This window comes from Mycteria americana, chromosome 13 (genome assembly GCF_035582795.1).
Source record: "Mycteria americana isolate JAX WOST 10 ecotype Jacksonville Zoo and Gardens chromosome 13, USCA_MyAme_1.0, whole genome shotgun sequence".
Lineage (NCBI taxonomy): Eukaryota > Metazoa > Chordata > Aves > Ciconiiformes > Ciconiidae > Mycteria > Mycteria americana.
This window is the reverse complement of record NC_134377.1, coordinates 7,981,718-7,998,507: the sequence shown is the minus strand read 5'-3', so window position 1 is coordinate 7,998,507 and position 16,790 is coordinate 7,981,718. Positions and strand designations below refer to the sequence as shown.

At 42.1% G+C, this 16,790-nt stretch overlaps 2 protein-coding genes and 1 long non-coding RNA gene across 7 annotated transcripts in view; 1 reads left to right on the top strand and 2 right to left on the bottom strand.

The window, feature by feature from the left end:
* Positions 1-9,363, bottom strand: part of TTC28 (tetratricopeptide repeat domain 28) — a 195,312-nt gene extending 185,949 nt beyond the window's left edge. The window contains exon 1 of the mRNA XM_075516443.1: positions 9,169-9,363. Within this exon, the coding sequence (XP_075372558.1) occupies positions 9,169-9,261 (93 nt within the window). The 5' untranslated portion in view covers positions 9,262-9,363. The remainder of the gene's footprint in view (positions 1-9,168) is intronic.
* The window catches only part of LOC142416662 (uncharacterized), a 10,583-nt gene continuing 2,836 nt past the window's right edge, over positions 9,044-16,790 (top strand). Inside the window, exons 1-2 of the long non-coding RNA XR_012777785.1 lie at positions 9,044-9,785; positions 12,129-12,234. This is a non-coding gene — a long non-coding RNA (uncharacterized LOC142416662). The remainder of the gene's footprint in view (positions 9,786-12,128; positions 12,235-16,790) is intronic.
* Positions 10,849-16,790, bottom strand: part of CHEK2 (checkpoint kinase 2) — a 22,524-nt gene continuing 16,582 nt past the window's right edge. For 4 of the 5 annotated variants that reach the window (XM_075516450.1, XM_075516446.1, XM_075516451.1 and 1 more), the window contains exons 14-16: positions 12,799-12,879; positions 12,107-12,195; positions 10,849-11,809 (exon numbers count right to left, since the gene is read on the bottom strand). In XM_075516450.1, the coding sequence (XP_075372565.1) occupies positions 11,803-11,809; positions 12,107-12,195; positions 12,799-12,879 (177 nt within the window). In that variant the 3' untranslated portion in view covers positions 10,849-11,802. Of the gene's footprint in view, positions 11,810-12,106; positions 12,196-12,798; positions 12,880-16,230; positions 16,340-16,790 lie in introns of those variants that run through there. The other variant, XR_012777784.1, reaches the window with a different exon arrangement.

Below are 16,790 nucleotides of genomic sequence, written 5' to 3'. Positions count from 1 at the left end.
ATAAATTAATCTGAGAAATTAGTCATAAACATAAACAGATTAGAAAACATGAATCTCTCAGCAGAAAGCCCAAGTATTTTCTTCAGGTTCCTCCTGTGTCTAGTGCAGACTGTGAAGGAAACAATTTTGCTTCCAAAACTTACTATTTTAAACTGTTGAGCTCAACCTATCAGTAACAGTACACAACAGATTCAGCCAAGGCGATCTCTAGTTTAAACACTGCTCATGTTGTTCATACAACAAAAAAGTTTTTTGTTAAACAATGCCAAGTTTAAGGGTACAACGTATCAAATACACTACTCCAGTTTCTCAGATGTATTTTTAAAGGTGTCCTCTGTCTCTCTCTCATTGTATTTCCTGGCAATTGGCTTGCATCAGGGACAATGAAAAATACCAAATGTTGTGTGGTTTCCATTCTTTTATCATATTCAGAGCAAACAACTACAGATTCCAGATGCAGGAGTACCAGAACTCATCATGAACTTATGTTATTTAGAAGATAAATACTTCAAGAAATAGATTCCTTAACAGCTACGGCTGTAACTGCCTCCAGCTAGAGACTGAGCCTGGCAGTGAAAGCACAACCAGCATCACAGTGAAGAACCCACCTCTGGCTCAGCGGCGGGTGGCATCTTTCCCATCACCTCCACCTGACCACAGGGACCAATACTGCTACAACCACAGGAGCTACCTGCCTGGAAGCAACCTTCACAAGCTCACCAAGAGTTACCAAGCACTAGGCAGAGAGGCCTCTGCGAGGGCATGTCTCATTGGGCACAATCTCAAGGAGCACTAGCAAGGCTAAAGAATGCACAAGTCGAACAATAGCTGTCTTTTCTGTCTGTTTATTATGCATGAACAAATGAAAACACAAAGCTGTTAATGATCTTCCCAGAATCATACTGTGAGTCTGTAACAACGAGGAGAATCCATGAGGAGACATCTTCTCAGTCCAAGTAAAGTGGTTTCTGCCTCTAATATCCTGTGAAGCTAAATAATCTCATTAAAAAACCCAAAATTATTTTAAAGGAAACTATGATGGTAACTTCTGGAATATGTTATTATTTAATTCCTGCTATCACGAGAACTACGTAAGGCAGTAAAACATCATTAGGTAAGAGAAAGAACCACAGAACAAGACTGAGTCACTCTGGCACTCAAACCACAAATAAAACATTATTATGATGGTACCAACACACAAAAAGTACTCATTAAAAAGCCATCCCCGCTTTCCAGTCGTGACTGCTCTTCTCCTACTGATATAGTGGAAGGTGATCGCAATGCATCTATTTAGGCTGCCTAACACTTTGTTATAGAAGGTACTCATACGTACTAAACAAATGCTAAAGAAGAAGCAGAAGTTCCTTAGTGCAGTGGAACAAAAAAGGTTCTAATGAAGTGCAGAAGGGGATCTAGCAGAGACAATTCAAGGTAGGAGCTCCTGTATTTCTAACAAAGATGGCACAAGCTTCTTAGCATCACTTCTCCAAACCAGCATAGGGCACCAGAAACCAGCTCCTACTACAGAGGTCCCATTAGACAGAAGCTCCCACAATATCTGCTTCAGATTTGATTCAGCAATTAATTGCCTTCACTGGTGAAAAAGTCTCCTCCTCCTCTTGCAGAAGGTGCTCAAGATTCAACCCTACTGACCATTCAAGGTGAGTGTTAAAAACACACACAATTTTCTTTGATCTTTTTCTTTTCAAGAACAAATGAATTCCCAACCCCCCAAAGCAAACAGCAAGTTGAACACACAGAAAAACCTACATTACAAGAATGTTTATCTTCCAAGATCAAGCTTGCTAAACTTAGTCCTCTATAGAGACAGAACATTTAGCAAATAAAATAAGTAAGTGCCCATACACGCTGAAAGATCTGACTGTCTGAACAGCACATCGCTATCCAGAAAACGGTAGGGAGTAGATTCCCATTGAGTTCCAATAAGATGAGTGAGAAGAGATAACAGCAAGTCCAAATTCTGCTCCAAGACAAGAGGACAAGGGAAAACAATGTGGTACAACAGCATGAAGAGAATGCTTGATCAAAGAACCACAAATCTTACACCTCAGAGCTTGTTAGTTTCTATGTAATCCATCTTATTTAATGCTACACAGTTCAAATAAATATGCCTTATATAGATGATGTCTTGGGTGGTGAGTCCATAATTAAGACACCTTTTTTAAAAAAGCCCTTATAACTTTCAAAAAAATGCTCTAAGTGTGATATGTAGCATTTTTATATTTTAAATTATCTAAATAGCTCAAGATACTCAATGAAGCATCAGAAAGAGGAAAAAACAAAAATAAAGAGGCAAGCAGAAAAACTGGCATTCCAAACGGATTCTGAAACAAAGTGACAGCTACTTATTCTAAAAACGGGTTTCCAAAAATCAGCTTAAATCTGTAACTGAGCTTCCCTTTCTATGAAAGCATCTATACAACATCTTGTATTTTAATCTGTAAAATGGCTTTATGTTTTTTTCACTGCATATCCTGAGGTATTATTGTTTTTCTGTAATAGAAACTGGCTTCAACAAGAGTCCAAGAACAGATAAAGAATACAAACTTTCTCCCCCTAACCTCCATGCTCCTAGCAGCCAGCACTTCAGCTAGCCTGTACTACACTTCTGAACAGACATGAAACCTTGCCAAGCCGCATGCAACCTTCACCCAATCAGAATAGAATTTTAACAGAAATAGCATGGAAAGAAATGAAAGGCCACTGAAACTGAAGTTTAAGCCACCGTAGGATGTGCACAACAGCTATCCAGGCCACTAGATTTTTTTAAGCTGGATTTTGTCTTCACAAATTGTTGTGAAGCATTACCGGGAGTACATCTTCACAGATACAAGAAAACATTTTCTTAAATCTCAGCAACATAATATATACACCCCATCAGCGGGACATCAGTAAACTGGACAATGACTCGGACTATTCCCCCCCTTAAACCTGCAGGTAAATGAGAGAAACACTACGTGATGGTCACTTACAGAATGGTCCCTGGTAACACACACTCACTCCATGGACTGCCGGCTAAAATAAGCCTAGGCAATTTTGATGCCTCAATGAAAACAAAACCACTGCCACCACCCAACAGACGCACTGCTAAAGTTACCTTCCATCCAGCAGAAGCAATATGAAGGAAATCCTGCAAACTTTTGTTGCTTCTGTCATTTTCACCATCGTGCAGTTTCTGAAGTCTAGCATTTACTCTATGTTCATTATCAGGGTGTCTAGCCTGACATCTACTTTAGTCTAAAGTACTCCTAAAAGTGTCAGTAAATATTCTTCTGAGAGACAGGGATTTCATTTCCTCTGGTAAATCTACATTACAGGGGAAAAAACCCACCAAGTTACATTTTCACAAAGTCATAGGTAAAATAGAAGTCAAACTTCCAAATTTTTAAATAAAACTCTAGAAGGGGTTTTTAGATGTTCATGGAAATCTATTTTTATATCACAAAAAACCTATAACATCTAAAAGCATAAAGAAATCAAAAGGAATAAATACCTTGAATATAAACCTATAACTTACAGCACTGTTCTATTAAAAAATCCAACCACATTTTAGTAAATTTCCTAATGGAATATATGTCTAGGCTTCTGGAGCATGTTGTTTTGAAAATATTTTACTACTTTGGTTTTTCATTGTAATTACAGACAAAAATATTTTAAATAAAAACTTATCAACAGGAAGGAAACCGATTTTTTTCTTTTTTAAATCTGGAGCTTATACAAACTTTTCTAAAGAAAGAGATGTCTTTTCTAAAGAATTTTCTAAAAATGAGAAGCAACTGTGAGCTTCCAATACTGAACTCGGAGAGATCTGCAATTGTAACATCAGCTAGATCCACTCTAATTTGAGCTATGCTACATGTTGCTAAAAATTGTAACAAGAACTATGCAACCCATAGCTAAATTTAAACTGTACTTTTGGGTTCATACATAATTTTAAAAACTAAAGGTTAAGCAGACCAAATTATGCCCTCACTTACACTTTTGCAAAATACTTCAGTTAAGAAACAAAATTCTATTTTCAAGTAAATACTCCAAAACCAAGAAAGAACTAAGTAGTACAAATGTTATTTTTAAATACTATTGAGAAACTAACCTGATTTCACTGCAAACACACTGCAAAATACTATTTGGATCATATATGTAATGCAATCTTTTAATATACCTAGTGCCAAATGTAATTATTTACAATAATTGAAAAGCTATGAGCAATATGCATCAAGTTATTGCAAATTCTTTATTCCCACTTTCCTCAAATTGTTGACCTCGAAGCTCTTCTCAGTCCCTCCTTAAGGAGCGTCTCAAGTAATGATATTACACCAACTAGTGATGAATAAGAAGATAGCCAAAAGAGACCATGCCATTCTTTCTGTATATAACTTTTTATAAAAGCTCTTCAGTCATGCATAAGACAGCCTGGGTTATTGTTGCTCTCCCTCTCCTGGTTTTCAGATTATTATACCTATTGGTTACCCCGCATCTCAAATCAAACTGGAAGCTCACTGAGACTAGGCAACTCCTCCTTTGAGCATCTGGGTCCATGAGGTCCTTGATCCTTCTGGACCACATTGTACAAATAGATAATAAAAACTGTGGTCCTTTTTATAAGGTGAGCAGTCTCTCAGGATTATTTTATTTTCCATTATATATACTATTTATTATGTATAATTAAACCTTCTTTCGTGAACTTCTGAGAAAACTGGAAGTAGGTTAATATTTCAAAGCTTCAGTCAGTTACACATAGGGCTTATCAAGAGGGATCTTCCCCGATGCACTACCAGTCAGGCACATTCAGGGTAAAGGACGGGTTTTACCTTATTTTAAAGGATTAACCACCAAATAGCCGGAGGCAATTTATCTAAACTCTAAAATGGTATCCTGCAGCCGCTTTCTCAGGTGTCTGCTGGTGTTTCTTGATCACAGTTATACCAATCATCAGACTAGGAAATGTATACAAAGTTATACTGGCAAGGACATTAGCAGGAGAGAAGACAGGGGACCGCGTGAGTGTGGGCGTCACTCGCAGATTTCTGGGCAAATTTGTCTAATGAATTCAAGACATTGGCAACACATTTGTCTTTCTCATTTTCTAGGCTTCTCAGAGATCTAAGCCAAATGGCTTTGGGCAGTACGCAGGTGAGCTATGGGAACTGCACACTAATGAAGCAAAGTGATAGTCAAATGTAAAACTAACTGCCCAGAGCACAGAAGAATCTTCAGTATATTCTGGGAAATAAATAGCAGATGACACTCAATGTCAGTAAATGCAAAGTGATTGGGGAAAAAAAATCCTTAGTTGTTATCACAATAACTGGCCCCAAACATACCCTTACCCCTCACAAAAGACATTTGAGAGTCCTTGGAGAAGTTCTCCTGCAAACATTGACTGTTCATGAGCATGGAGACAAAGAGATAAGCAAAAGAATGAGAATCTTTGGGAAAGGAGAAACAGGAAACAATTATGCCATTCTAAAAATCTACAATAGGAAGCACATTTTAAATACCATGTTCAGTTTTGTTCCCACCACCACACAAGCACATAAAGATACCTAAGTAGGAAAGGTACAAGATGGGTAACAGACAACCAGGTATGGATCAATCTCCACATCCAAAGACAGACTAAGATAGACTATGAAAGTTAGAAAAGAATTTTATAGTCAAAGGTCTATAAAAATCAAGAAAAGCCCAGGGAAGATAAAGGGAACAATTATTCGCTATTTCACAGAAACAGAGAGGCATCAAACACGCAGAAGATAAAAGAAAACCAACTGAAGGAACCTGACACGTGCAGTATAGTTAAAATGCAGAATTATCCCAGGTGTTACAAATGGCAATAGTAATAATGGGTTCAAAAAAGTAATTAAAAACATGAAAGAAATTCACAGAAGTCTATTGAACATGAAACTGAAATTACACATACATCTAGAATGTTCAGTAGGTTCTAACTGAATTCTCAAGTACTGTAAAGAACATTCAAAGTTTTAAAAAACTCACTCTGAAATAAAGAACAGTTCTTTCATCATTTAACAGCAAATGAAAGCAAACATAAAATACTCCTCAATTCTTAAGATTTTAATTTTTATACAAAGACAGAGGCAAGATCCTGTCTAAAAGTTATGTTTGTACCATAGATAGCTACATCCACAGTAACAGATGCATTACGGATGCCTAAAACAGACCAATCCTCATACAACACTAACAGTCAGTTAGTTGGAAGTTAGAAAAAATATTTGTTATATATATATATATATAGTATCATATATTTTTTTATATATACATATAATATAGATTATTTAGTTTTATGTATTCCGAATGCTTCCACTGTAAGAGCAGCTGGAAGTCAGCATATACCTACTGAAACGTCAGCACGATGATGTCAAAGATACAGGCCATAGGCCACGTATGCCTTGCATGATGCATTTATGTACCCTGCAAAACAGACTCAAACTGAACAGGGGACACTTAGCTTTTCCCTTTTGTCAGAAAAACAAAAATCTAGCTTCACTGGTCTCAGAGATAACCTTCAAAAGTAAATTAACGGATGCAAATTCAAGTTTGTGTCTGAGCATGCTGAAAGCCCAAAACAAACTCAAAAGTTCAAGTTTTCCAGGTCCTTGCTAAACTTGTTAGAAAGTGCCCTTATAGATCAGGAACAGTCCCTCAGCATCAACATACGGTATGTTACTGTCAATCACTTCAAAGGAAGAATAAAAGAGTCAAAATTCTTAAAGAATGGGGGAAACAGAGTGAAAACACAGTACAGAAGAAGTGGAAAGTAATGCAAAAATTGAGATGAAGAAGAATGGGAAATTAAAGCAGAAAGGAGCTCATTTTCTCATTAAGAGATAGTCAATATGACACTGAGACATAGAAAAGAAATAAAAGTTGACCTCCTAAGTCTAAAGAGTTGTTTGCTCCCACTGCCATCCAACAGATCTATCACTAATGTAAAAGAAATATCTAGTATAAGCTAAAGGGAGCACAAAATCTTGAAATTAATTATTGTGAATAACAACTAAGTTATAAATTAGCAGTGAGGAATCTGACTTTTTCCTCCAAACCGTCCATTAGCCACAGGCAGACAGACCCAATACTGACGGACTGATGAACCAGTAACACAGCAAAAGCCAGGTCTGAACAGGAAAGTCACTAAAGGAAGACTTGCTAGGGCAGCATGGGTACACGCTCCCTGGATTTTGTTGTCTGCAACAAACCATTCAATCGTTGTAGTACAACTGTTGCCTTCTCTGCAGGGACATGTGCCACCTAGGAGTGCAGATCTGTCAGCACAATGGCAGTAACAGCACGCGCTGACACACCTCACCCGCCACCTCTCATTACAACATCCCCATCTCAAGTGACCTGCCCAGTAGGAATGGAAGTAACTGCTATCCAGGCAAGGAGGAAAGGATACGCAATGGACAAAGAAGAGGTTTTCAACCTCAGTCAAGAGGGGAATGATGTGATACAGTGAAAGAGCCAGAAAACAAGACTTGATCAATACCCTGCAGAAATATATACGCAGACTGATGCTGTTGCAGCAGTGGATTTTGCCTCTTGAAAATTAAGATTTGGATAGTACAGAGTATCAGTAATAATAATCGTTAATGATGTTATCGCTAATAATAATCAGTAGTCTTATACACTAGTATGACCTAGGACTTAAAAAAACCACATGACTGTGTGTTTATATCAGACAATCCCCCCAAAAAAGGGAAGATTTCCAACCGTACTGCTGACAAAAACCTTTCAATATTCAAGGCACACCCACTCATGCATTTATCAAAAAACTCTTTTCAGAGAGCCTATAAAGAGTTTCATTAGCACCTGAAGAGCTCTTGTTCAACACCAGAAGAAAGCACAAGAGGGATGACATTGCCTAAGACTGTACAAACCTCCAAGAAAAATGAAAGATATCCAAAAATAAACATGAACAGCTCCAAGAGGAAGGACGAGAAGGCACAGAAACCCAGCCATTTCAACTCTCTGTTCACTGGGGACAACCAGGGATATCCCTATGGCTGCAACATCAAACTACAGGAGCATGGGCTGCTGACAGGCATAACACGGCTCATCCTTAATCGCCAACCTGCATTCCAGTGAACGAACAGAACCGCATTAACCACATTTGCTGTCATCCAAGATGCACTGACTGAAGCCAGTCTCCGGATTCCAAATTCTGTAAGTAACAAAGCTCTTATAATCAAGTAAGTTACTGACAACTTCTTCAACGGCCGGCATGCCCAGTTGAGGTACAGTCTGCTTGAGAACGTGTGTCTGTACCATGAGTTCCAACAGGGTAACAAACTCTGCAATGCTGCAAAGTACATCTGGCACACTCACCAAAGAATTTCGAGATTTTAACAAGATAAACTTAGGTTTTGCTTATCCGGGACCCCAGAGAGAACATAATTTTCACGTTGATAGCCGTGCTCTCTCTCTCGCATCAGGGTGCCCACTCTGGCGAACTGCAGGCTAGAACACGTACATGGAAATACTTGTCCACCGGCGACAGCAGGTCCCGGCAGTTCACCCACCGCCGCGGTCGCGCAGACCCTCAGCGACGGCCAAGCGCCGGCTCGGGCAGCACCGACGGCCGGCCGAGCTCCCCGCCCGCAGCGCCGCGCTCCGCCGGGCCCGCCGGCGGCGGGGCTGGGCGGGCGGCTGGCCCGGGCCCGCCGGCGGAGGCAGAGGCTCCCAGGAAGGCGGCACCGCTCCCAGCCCATCAAGAAGTCCAGGGCGAAGGGAGCCGAGCGCTCGGCCAGGCGACCGCGGCTGCACCCGAGGCCTGGCGGCCCCGGAGCCCCGCCGGGCACCCGCCGACCGCCGCCGCTTCCCCCGGCACGCCCGCGGCCCGCCGGGGGAGCTGCCCCGCCGCCGTCCTGCCCCTCACCTCGCCGCCGGCCGGGCTCCAGCCCGCCGCCCCGCCGGCCGCGGGGCCTGCGCCCTCCCCGCGGGCTCCCCCCCCCTCCGGGCTAGGACAGCGGCCCGCCCGCGTCCCGCAACTTCCCTCCGACGCCCGCGGGCAGGGATCGCGCCCGGCCCGGCCCGGCGGCTCCCTCCCGCCTCCTCGGCCGCCTGGCGATGGGCCGGGCCGAGGGGCCGCTCCCGCCGCCGCTACAGCACGCCGTCCGTCCGGCGTCAACTCACCCGGGGAGGCTCCGCGTCCCGCTCCCGCCGCCGCCGAGCCCGGCCCCCCGCTACGGCCCCCGGCGGGGCGGGCGGCGGCGCCTGTTGCTCCATCGCGCTCCGGCTCCTCCTCCTCGGGGGGCCGCCGCCGCCCCCCGCCGGGCCGATCCCGCTCCGGCCGCCCGGCCCACGGCGCCACGTTCCGGGCCCGGCTCTGAGGGAACCGCACTGCCCCCGGCCCCGGCCCCGCCCCCGGGGCTGGGCTCCGCTCGGACCCCGAACGCCCCCCGCCTGACGGCGCCAGGCCCGCTCCGGCGCGGCCCTGCGCCGGACGTCCTGCGGCTGGAGCCCGGCCTCCCCGAGCCGGCCGTGGCCTCCCGCCCGAGGCAGGTCGCTCTGCTGTGCCCCGCTCCCGCCAAGGCAGCCCGCGCCTCTCCTCTCCCGCAGCTCCGGGCGCTCGATGGCCGGGCGGGGCTGAGGACGAGCCACACAAAAAAGTAAAGTAAGCAGCCTGCCTCTTCAGCTGACTCGCCGCGAACACTTCCAAGCCCCGTCTTCACGGAGAATCGTTGTATTGCCATAAAGGTGGAAGACCATCTCCCAAAGGCAGCAGCAGCCTTGGCAACAGCTGCTTGAGGGTAAGTGGGGTTCCACATCGCACCTCTGCAGATTTCAGGCAGTGACACTGGTCACTGATGGCCTTGCTCTTACCAGGCACAGCTGGGCTCATCCTTCTCATCACTTCTGTACCACCAGCATCCAAACTGGAGCCTTCCAAATGCTATAGACCCATGCCTGTTGAAATGAACGGGCAAGCCAATTATGCTGAAGACTCTCATGCTGTGAATAATACATAATAAAGAAGTAATAATTTCTTGTCTAAGTGAAAATTGGATGCCACTTTACCTTAGTGGAATTTAATAACACCTCCCAAACTTACTCTTTTATGGAAAAAATGTAAGAGTCTGAAACTTCAGAAAGCTTTCTGCAATAAAATGATGAACACACAGCCATCGGCTCAAAGGCTTGACTTCAAATGAGTGAGATCAAAATTCAGATTGCGTTAGAAAGCAGATCTTAGTCAGGACTCAGGGAAAGGATCCAAGCAAAGCAGTTAAAAAAATAATCTAACAATAGCGGGATGTAAAGAAGATGGAGGAATAAATTATAGAAGTTTTCTATTTCTATCTAAAGACCAATTACAGTTAACTTGCAGAATTATGTGAATTATCTTCTTATCTGTAACAATGCAGGTCTTTTTAAAATCACTGGTAACCAAATCCCCGAGGTATTGGCTTTTCCAGTACACCAGATCACAAACCTAGCCCAAACACACTGAGTCCTTTTACGATTCTTTTATCTAGCAACTGGCAGCTGAGTGTTCCCTTTACTTCAGATGAGCGACAGTAAGTACCAGAACTCTTTGAGGATGTGCCCATCAATCACACGTGTGCAGCAGAAAGGGAATGTCATTAGAGGACAGACATGCATTTCTTCTGTTTTATCACCCCTGTAATCTGGAGTGGATTTGAACCAGCAGTATTTTTTTCATCCAGATGCCCATGGATGTTCCTCCATCCAGTTCATTAAGAAAAATAAGAATGTGCAAGAATTGCCATTTTATCATTAACAATGCTTAACATCAAAGATCTCAAAACACACAAGATCTCTGCAATAGGTACACATGGGAAAACCTGACACTTGAATGTCTTAATTCCTCCTTGACATTGGTTTATTTCATAACACATTAGGCTTTATCCTTTCCAAATCAATTTACAGTAAATGCCTTTAACCAGAAGATGCATGTTTTAGAACAAAGTTACTAAATTGCTCTCTCTTAGTCAATAATGAAGTTAATATCCTTTAGCAAGAGGCACACAGTCCAAAATTTTCACTTAACAGATAAGCAAATTAAAAATTTTTTCTGTCTCAGTTCAATTCCTAGTTCTTCTCTGGGAGAAACTTATACATCTTCCTTACATCACTTTTTATGTTTCCTCTTATTCAGTCCATCCTAAGGGCAATAAACATAGTACACACTTTTCAAAAAGAGGTGGGTTAGAAACCACACGCAGATGACAACTTTTGCTTTGAAAGCCCATCAACCACTTCACAACACTGTTGAGTCTGCCAGCCCAGTATTTAGCTTTATCTAAAGTCCAGAGCACCTGAAGCTCCATCAGTAGTTTTACATCAAAACCGAATATTGTAAGCATCACCCTGTTCCAGTATTTAAAGGGTGGCTACAAAGATGGAGACTCCCTTTTTACAAGGAGTCACATGGAAAAGACAAGGGGTAATGGGTGCAAGTTACTCCTGGAGAGATTCCGATTGCTCACAAGAGGAAAATGAGAACAATCAGCCATTGGAATAATCTCCCCAGGGAAGTGGTGGATCCCCCGACATTGGACACTTTTAAGATTCACTGGACAGGGCGCTAGGCCATCTTGTCTAGACCGTGCTTGTGCCAGGAAACGTTGGACCAGATGATCCTTGAGGTCCCTTCCAACCTGGTGTTCTGTGATTCTATGAAGTGTCCTCAGAAGTCTGTGGGCAGCACTGTGTGTCAGGTACTACTGCGTCTCAGGCAAAAGCTCAGCAAACTTAATATTCCTTTCTCATCTGTGAGGACTAAGCATTATTTCCATGCCTAACCTAGAAACTGGAACAGAAGAAACAAAGAGTGTAGGTGGTGATGAAGATACCCTAAAAATTTTTAGTAACTTAGTTCATGAGTTTTTCTGATACTCTCCTTGAGTCAGACAGCCGGATGAAATGGAACATGACTATTTGTGTAGATTCTCATGCATACACAGCAGTCACTTCAGTCTTACAAAGTTATTTTTATTTAGCAATTGCATCTTCAACAGTTATTCCATTATTAAGATTTTTCTTAAATAAAAATTCTGTTTTCCATAAAAAAGCTACAATTAACAAAAGTCACTTTCTTTTTTTTCACCTCATTTTCTGAAATGATGTAGAAGGAACAGCACGCTTAGAGCCAGATTCTTCCTCATTTTCATGGAGACGCTTTCTTGTCGTGGTTGGCTAAAAGAAAGATACAGCAGGATGGCTGCATGAAATCAGGTAAGACAGAGCCTAACTGTTTTGCTTGCTACAGAATTACAGATGTTGGATAAAGTCTCCTTTCTGTGGCCAAAAAAGCAGCATGACTAACAAATGTTTATCGACCAAGATCTATCTAATTATATTTGATCCTTCTCATGTAAGACACTGCCCCCAGCTTTATCTTCCACTACCGTTTAAAATTCTCCTCATTAGCGTCTCGTAATGAACATCACAATACCATTCTAAACTTTCACTAACGTGAGAATTTTTCCTTGAATACTAAACATTCATGACTTGAATCTGTCAAAACATACATGTTCAACAATTTAATTTTAAATATATGAATAATCCTTTAAAGCCTAGGACACTGTTTCTATACATTTAAACAAAGTGTCTTGCCAAAGCACAAAAGTCCATTGCTTCTATTCAGAAAGCAGAGATAATTAGCAGACTGCTACATACAGCCAAAATGCATGTTTCTCTAAGTTCTCAAAATTAATTGATTTTCTTATTATGGATTACTTTGAAATCTAGTTTCTCCATGCATCAAGCATTAATCTTCAAATAATCTGTTACACATACCATTTTTGATGTTTGTGGTGGATTCATATTGGCACATGCCTGAGCAAGTAGCTGTTGAAATGTACTCTTCATATCCTCATCCTGTGAAAAAAAGCAGTAACTGTAAGTAGTATATGGAATATTTAAGGGAAAAGCTTATATTTTGCCTAATGAAATGGATCAGCAATTAAAGAATGAATGAATAAAGGAGAAAAGGAGGTTCCCCACTTTCCTCCAAATAAACACCTTCCTAATGTGGCTTCACCAAGGGCAAGTCTTGCCTTATCAACCTAGTGGCCTTTTATGATGGAGTGACTACATCAGCAGACAAGGGAAGCGCTACGGATGTCGTCTATCTGGACTTCTGTAAGGCCTTGACAGAGTCCCCCATAACATCCTTCTCTCTAAATTGGAGAGGTATGGATTTGATGGGTGGACAATTCAGGGAATGAGGAATTGGCTGGATGGTCACATCCAGAGAGTAGTGGTCAATGGCTCAATGTCTGGATGGAGATCAGTGATGAGTGGTGTCCCTCAGGGGTCTGAATTGGGACCGGTACTGTTTACTATCTTCATCAATGACATAGACAGTGGGGTCGAGTGCTCCCCCAGCAAGTTTGCAGATGACACCAAGCTGAGTGGTGCAGTGGACACACCTGAGGGACGGGATGCCATTCAGAGGGACCTGGACAAGCTGGAGAAGTGGGCCCTTGTGAATCTCATGAAGTTCAACAGGGCCAATGCAGGGTCCTGCACCTGGGTCAGGGCAACACCTGGTATCAATACAGGCTGGGGGATGAAGGGATCAAGAGCAGCCCTGCGGAGAAGGACTTGGGGGTGCTGGTGGATGAAAAGCTGGACATGAGCTGACAATGTGCGCTCACAGCCCAGAAAGCCAACCGTATCCTGGGCTGCATCAAAAGGATTGTGGCCAGCAGGTCAAGGGAGGTGATTCTCCCCCTCTACTCCGCTCTCGTGAGACCCCCCCCCCCCCCCCGCAGTGCTGCATCCGGATCTGGGGCCCCCAGCACAGGAAAGACATGGACCTGTTGGAGCAGGTCCAGAGGAGGGCACATAAATGCCCAGAGGGCTGGAACACCTCTCCTGTACGGACAGGCTGAGAGAGTTGGGGTTGTTCAGCCTGGAGAAGAGAAGGCTCCAGTGAGACCTTATAGCAGCCTTTCAGTACTTAAAGGGGGCTTATAAGAAAGATGGGGACAGACTTTTTAATAAGGCCTGTAGCAAGAGGACAAGGGGTAATGGTTTTAAACTAAAAGAGGGTAGATTCAGACTAGATATAAGGAAAAATAGTTCTATTTCATTTTACAAAGAAACAGTTTCCCCTCAATAACTACTTGGCTTATACTAGTCAAGCTAAAACTGAACTTGCAGTACCATTCAACAAAGTATAACAACAATGAAAGAATGGAACATACAGGCTAGGAGTTTGTGCAGGTAATTCATTAGTCAGCCTTATCAGAAGAGGCCTCATCAGAACTTGGGGCCTGCTTTCACCAAAAAAGAATTAATCACTCTTGGAAAAACAAGTATTTTCCTTATAGTCTTACATTCTGTTCTTATAATGACTTCCCTTTCTAACAGCATATTTTCACTTCCAGTAGCTCAGCTTCATCAGTATCCCAAATCCCAAATTTGGGTAGTTTTTATTACTCCCCCCCCACCCCCCCAGCAAACCTGTTGTACACAGTACATAGAGAAGAACCAGCTAAAACACCCACACCCTAAAAACAAACAAACAAAAAACCCAAACCCACACACCAAACTTTCAAACAAAACGTTATCTTAAAAAGCATCCCACAGTTATCCTTAACATAAGTAACTCCATAGAACATATTAAAGGTTGTAAATGGAAACATTTGGAAAGCAAATATTCAGAATTTGGGCAAGCATTTCACTAAAGTGAAGTTTCCCTTCTGATAAACCCAAATGGTCATCAACAAATATTATATTATTAATAGAGCATTCATATCTCTACAGAAGTTCACTGGATAGTGCAATTCATTCTCTGTTTACCCGAAGTGGTAAGCCAGAAGCTGCCATTAGCGGAAGGAAAGTGTCTGGGAGAGATGCACTACGAAAGAAGTGGACTTAGGAGTCTTGATTGTGCAGGAACAGGCCTTGCTGCAGAAGCATTAAGAGCAGGGAAGGGCAGTAGAGATCCTTTGTTAACAGAAGCTAGTTTAGCAGAAAGTCAGGCATGTTTCAAGAGAAAAAGCTAGCATGTAACCTCATTCTGCTTCAGCTGCCAGTGACCGGGGTGCTCTTGGTATATGCTGGGCAACCTCAGGGAACAGGAAATCAGTGCAAACAAGACGTTTAGTTGACATAGTATACTCCCTGTTTTAAAAAGAAAGTCTCATTCTCTAGTTTCAGCAATTTCTCCTGCAGGAATTTTATTAGAAGGGGCTGCTATGGATTACCTGCAAACCCTAAATCAGACTTCCAAACCTGAAATCAGGTCTTTAAACCCTTCCCAGGGCTAAATGAAGTAATGCTGCTCATCGTGATTTAATACAGATCATTTCCTTTGGCTGAGCTTTGAGCAGTGACTGTGTGTTCACCAACTGAACAACAGATCTAGAACCAAAACCAGTCATTTATTCTAAACAACTGACCAAAGCTAACAGGTTGTATAATTTTGTTCCATTATCACAGCAAAGACTGGGAAACTCAAAGAGAAGTGAATAGGACATTCACTGCTAGAGACAATTAGAAATAAGGATCATTGAGCTCCTAAGGATTTCAAGTGTTTTAACTGGGTTTTTGGGGTGAAGGCAGGGGAGGGGCTTATTTTTCTAAGCTATGGAGTATTGCAGTATCTCCTTTTTTGGTTTAAGTATAATCTTAAGCGTTACAAAAAGGCTTTGATGTGAACAGCCAGTTTATTTTATATAGAATTGGGACTTGTCTTTTCCAGTGTCACTTGTTTTGACTGTGGCTACATTTGAGTTGATGGGTAAGGTAAGATAAATATTTTTCCATTTATATAACAAACACCAGAGTTTTTCTTCAGCATACAACCAAACTAATCTTGTCCCATTCAAAAGATCCCAGTGAAGTTTTCAGAGGCAGAAACAGCAATTAATTGCTTATATGCCTTTGAAAAATGTTTTGCTAAGTACCTGGTAAATACAGGTAGACATCTCCACTGAGTAGTACTTAGGTTTAAGCAGCCCACTAAGTTTTAAGGTTTCAGATTTAAGCAAAGAATGGAGTAAACAGCACAGGTATTTAAAACGCTAATTCGAACGCACTATTGGTTTAAATAAAGCTGTAGAAATTAAGTTTTGTTTGGCGAACATGCTTACTTTTAGTATCTGAAAAATTCCCTAGTAGACCCAAAATCATTAGAGAGGGCTAACAGGCATTAGCTGTACGCATAAAGTATGTGTCTGTGTTTTTTCCATACTAACTTTTAAAGACAATACTTACAGGCAACACAAGAGGGAGTGGGGAGCCAGTAACTCCTTCTCACTACTCACAGTAACAGGACTCAAGGAGCTCTTTTGGTGGTAGTATTCAACGTGTGTGATATCTAGAACTGAACATATTGGATGTTGGCCTTCCAAGCAGGCAGTGTACATCACCTATAAACAACTGATACTCTTAGTAACAGCCCATGAAGGGAAACAGTTTAAAGAATGGCATCTGAATGCCAGATGACATTTGGATTTGCAGGTATGATGTTTTCTGAAACTTCTTGTCCTGTCTTCAAAATTAAACATAACAGTAAGAGGTGTCCCTAAAGGGAATATATAATGAAGATGCTAACAGCTTGAGTTTACATACTGCAATACCTCAAATTTTTAGCTTGTCTAAATCACTGTCATATATTTCCCCTTTCCCATTACGCATACCAGCGATTGTTAAAATCAGTGTAGCATGGTTTATCAGTAACCTTTCCTGCTCAGAATTATAATCTAAATGTAAGAATCTACATCCATTAACTCACTGTAGAAGTTACACACAAAACTACAGTAGTAAAAGCCAGG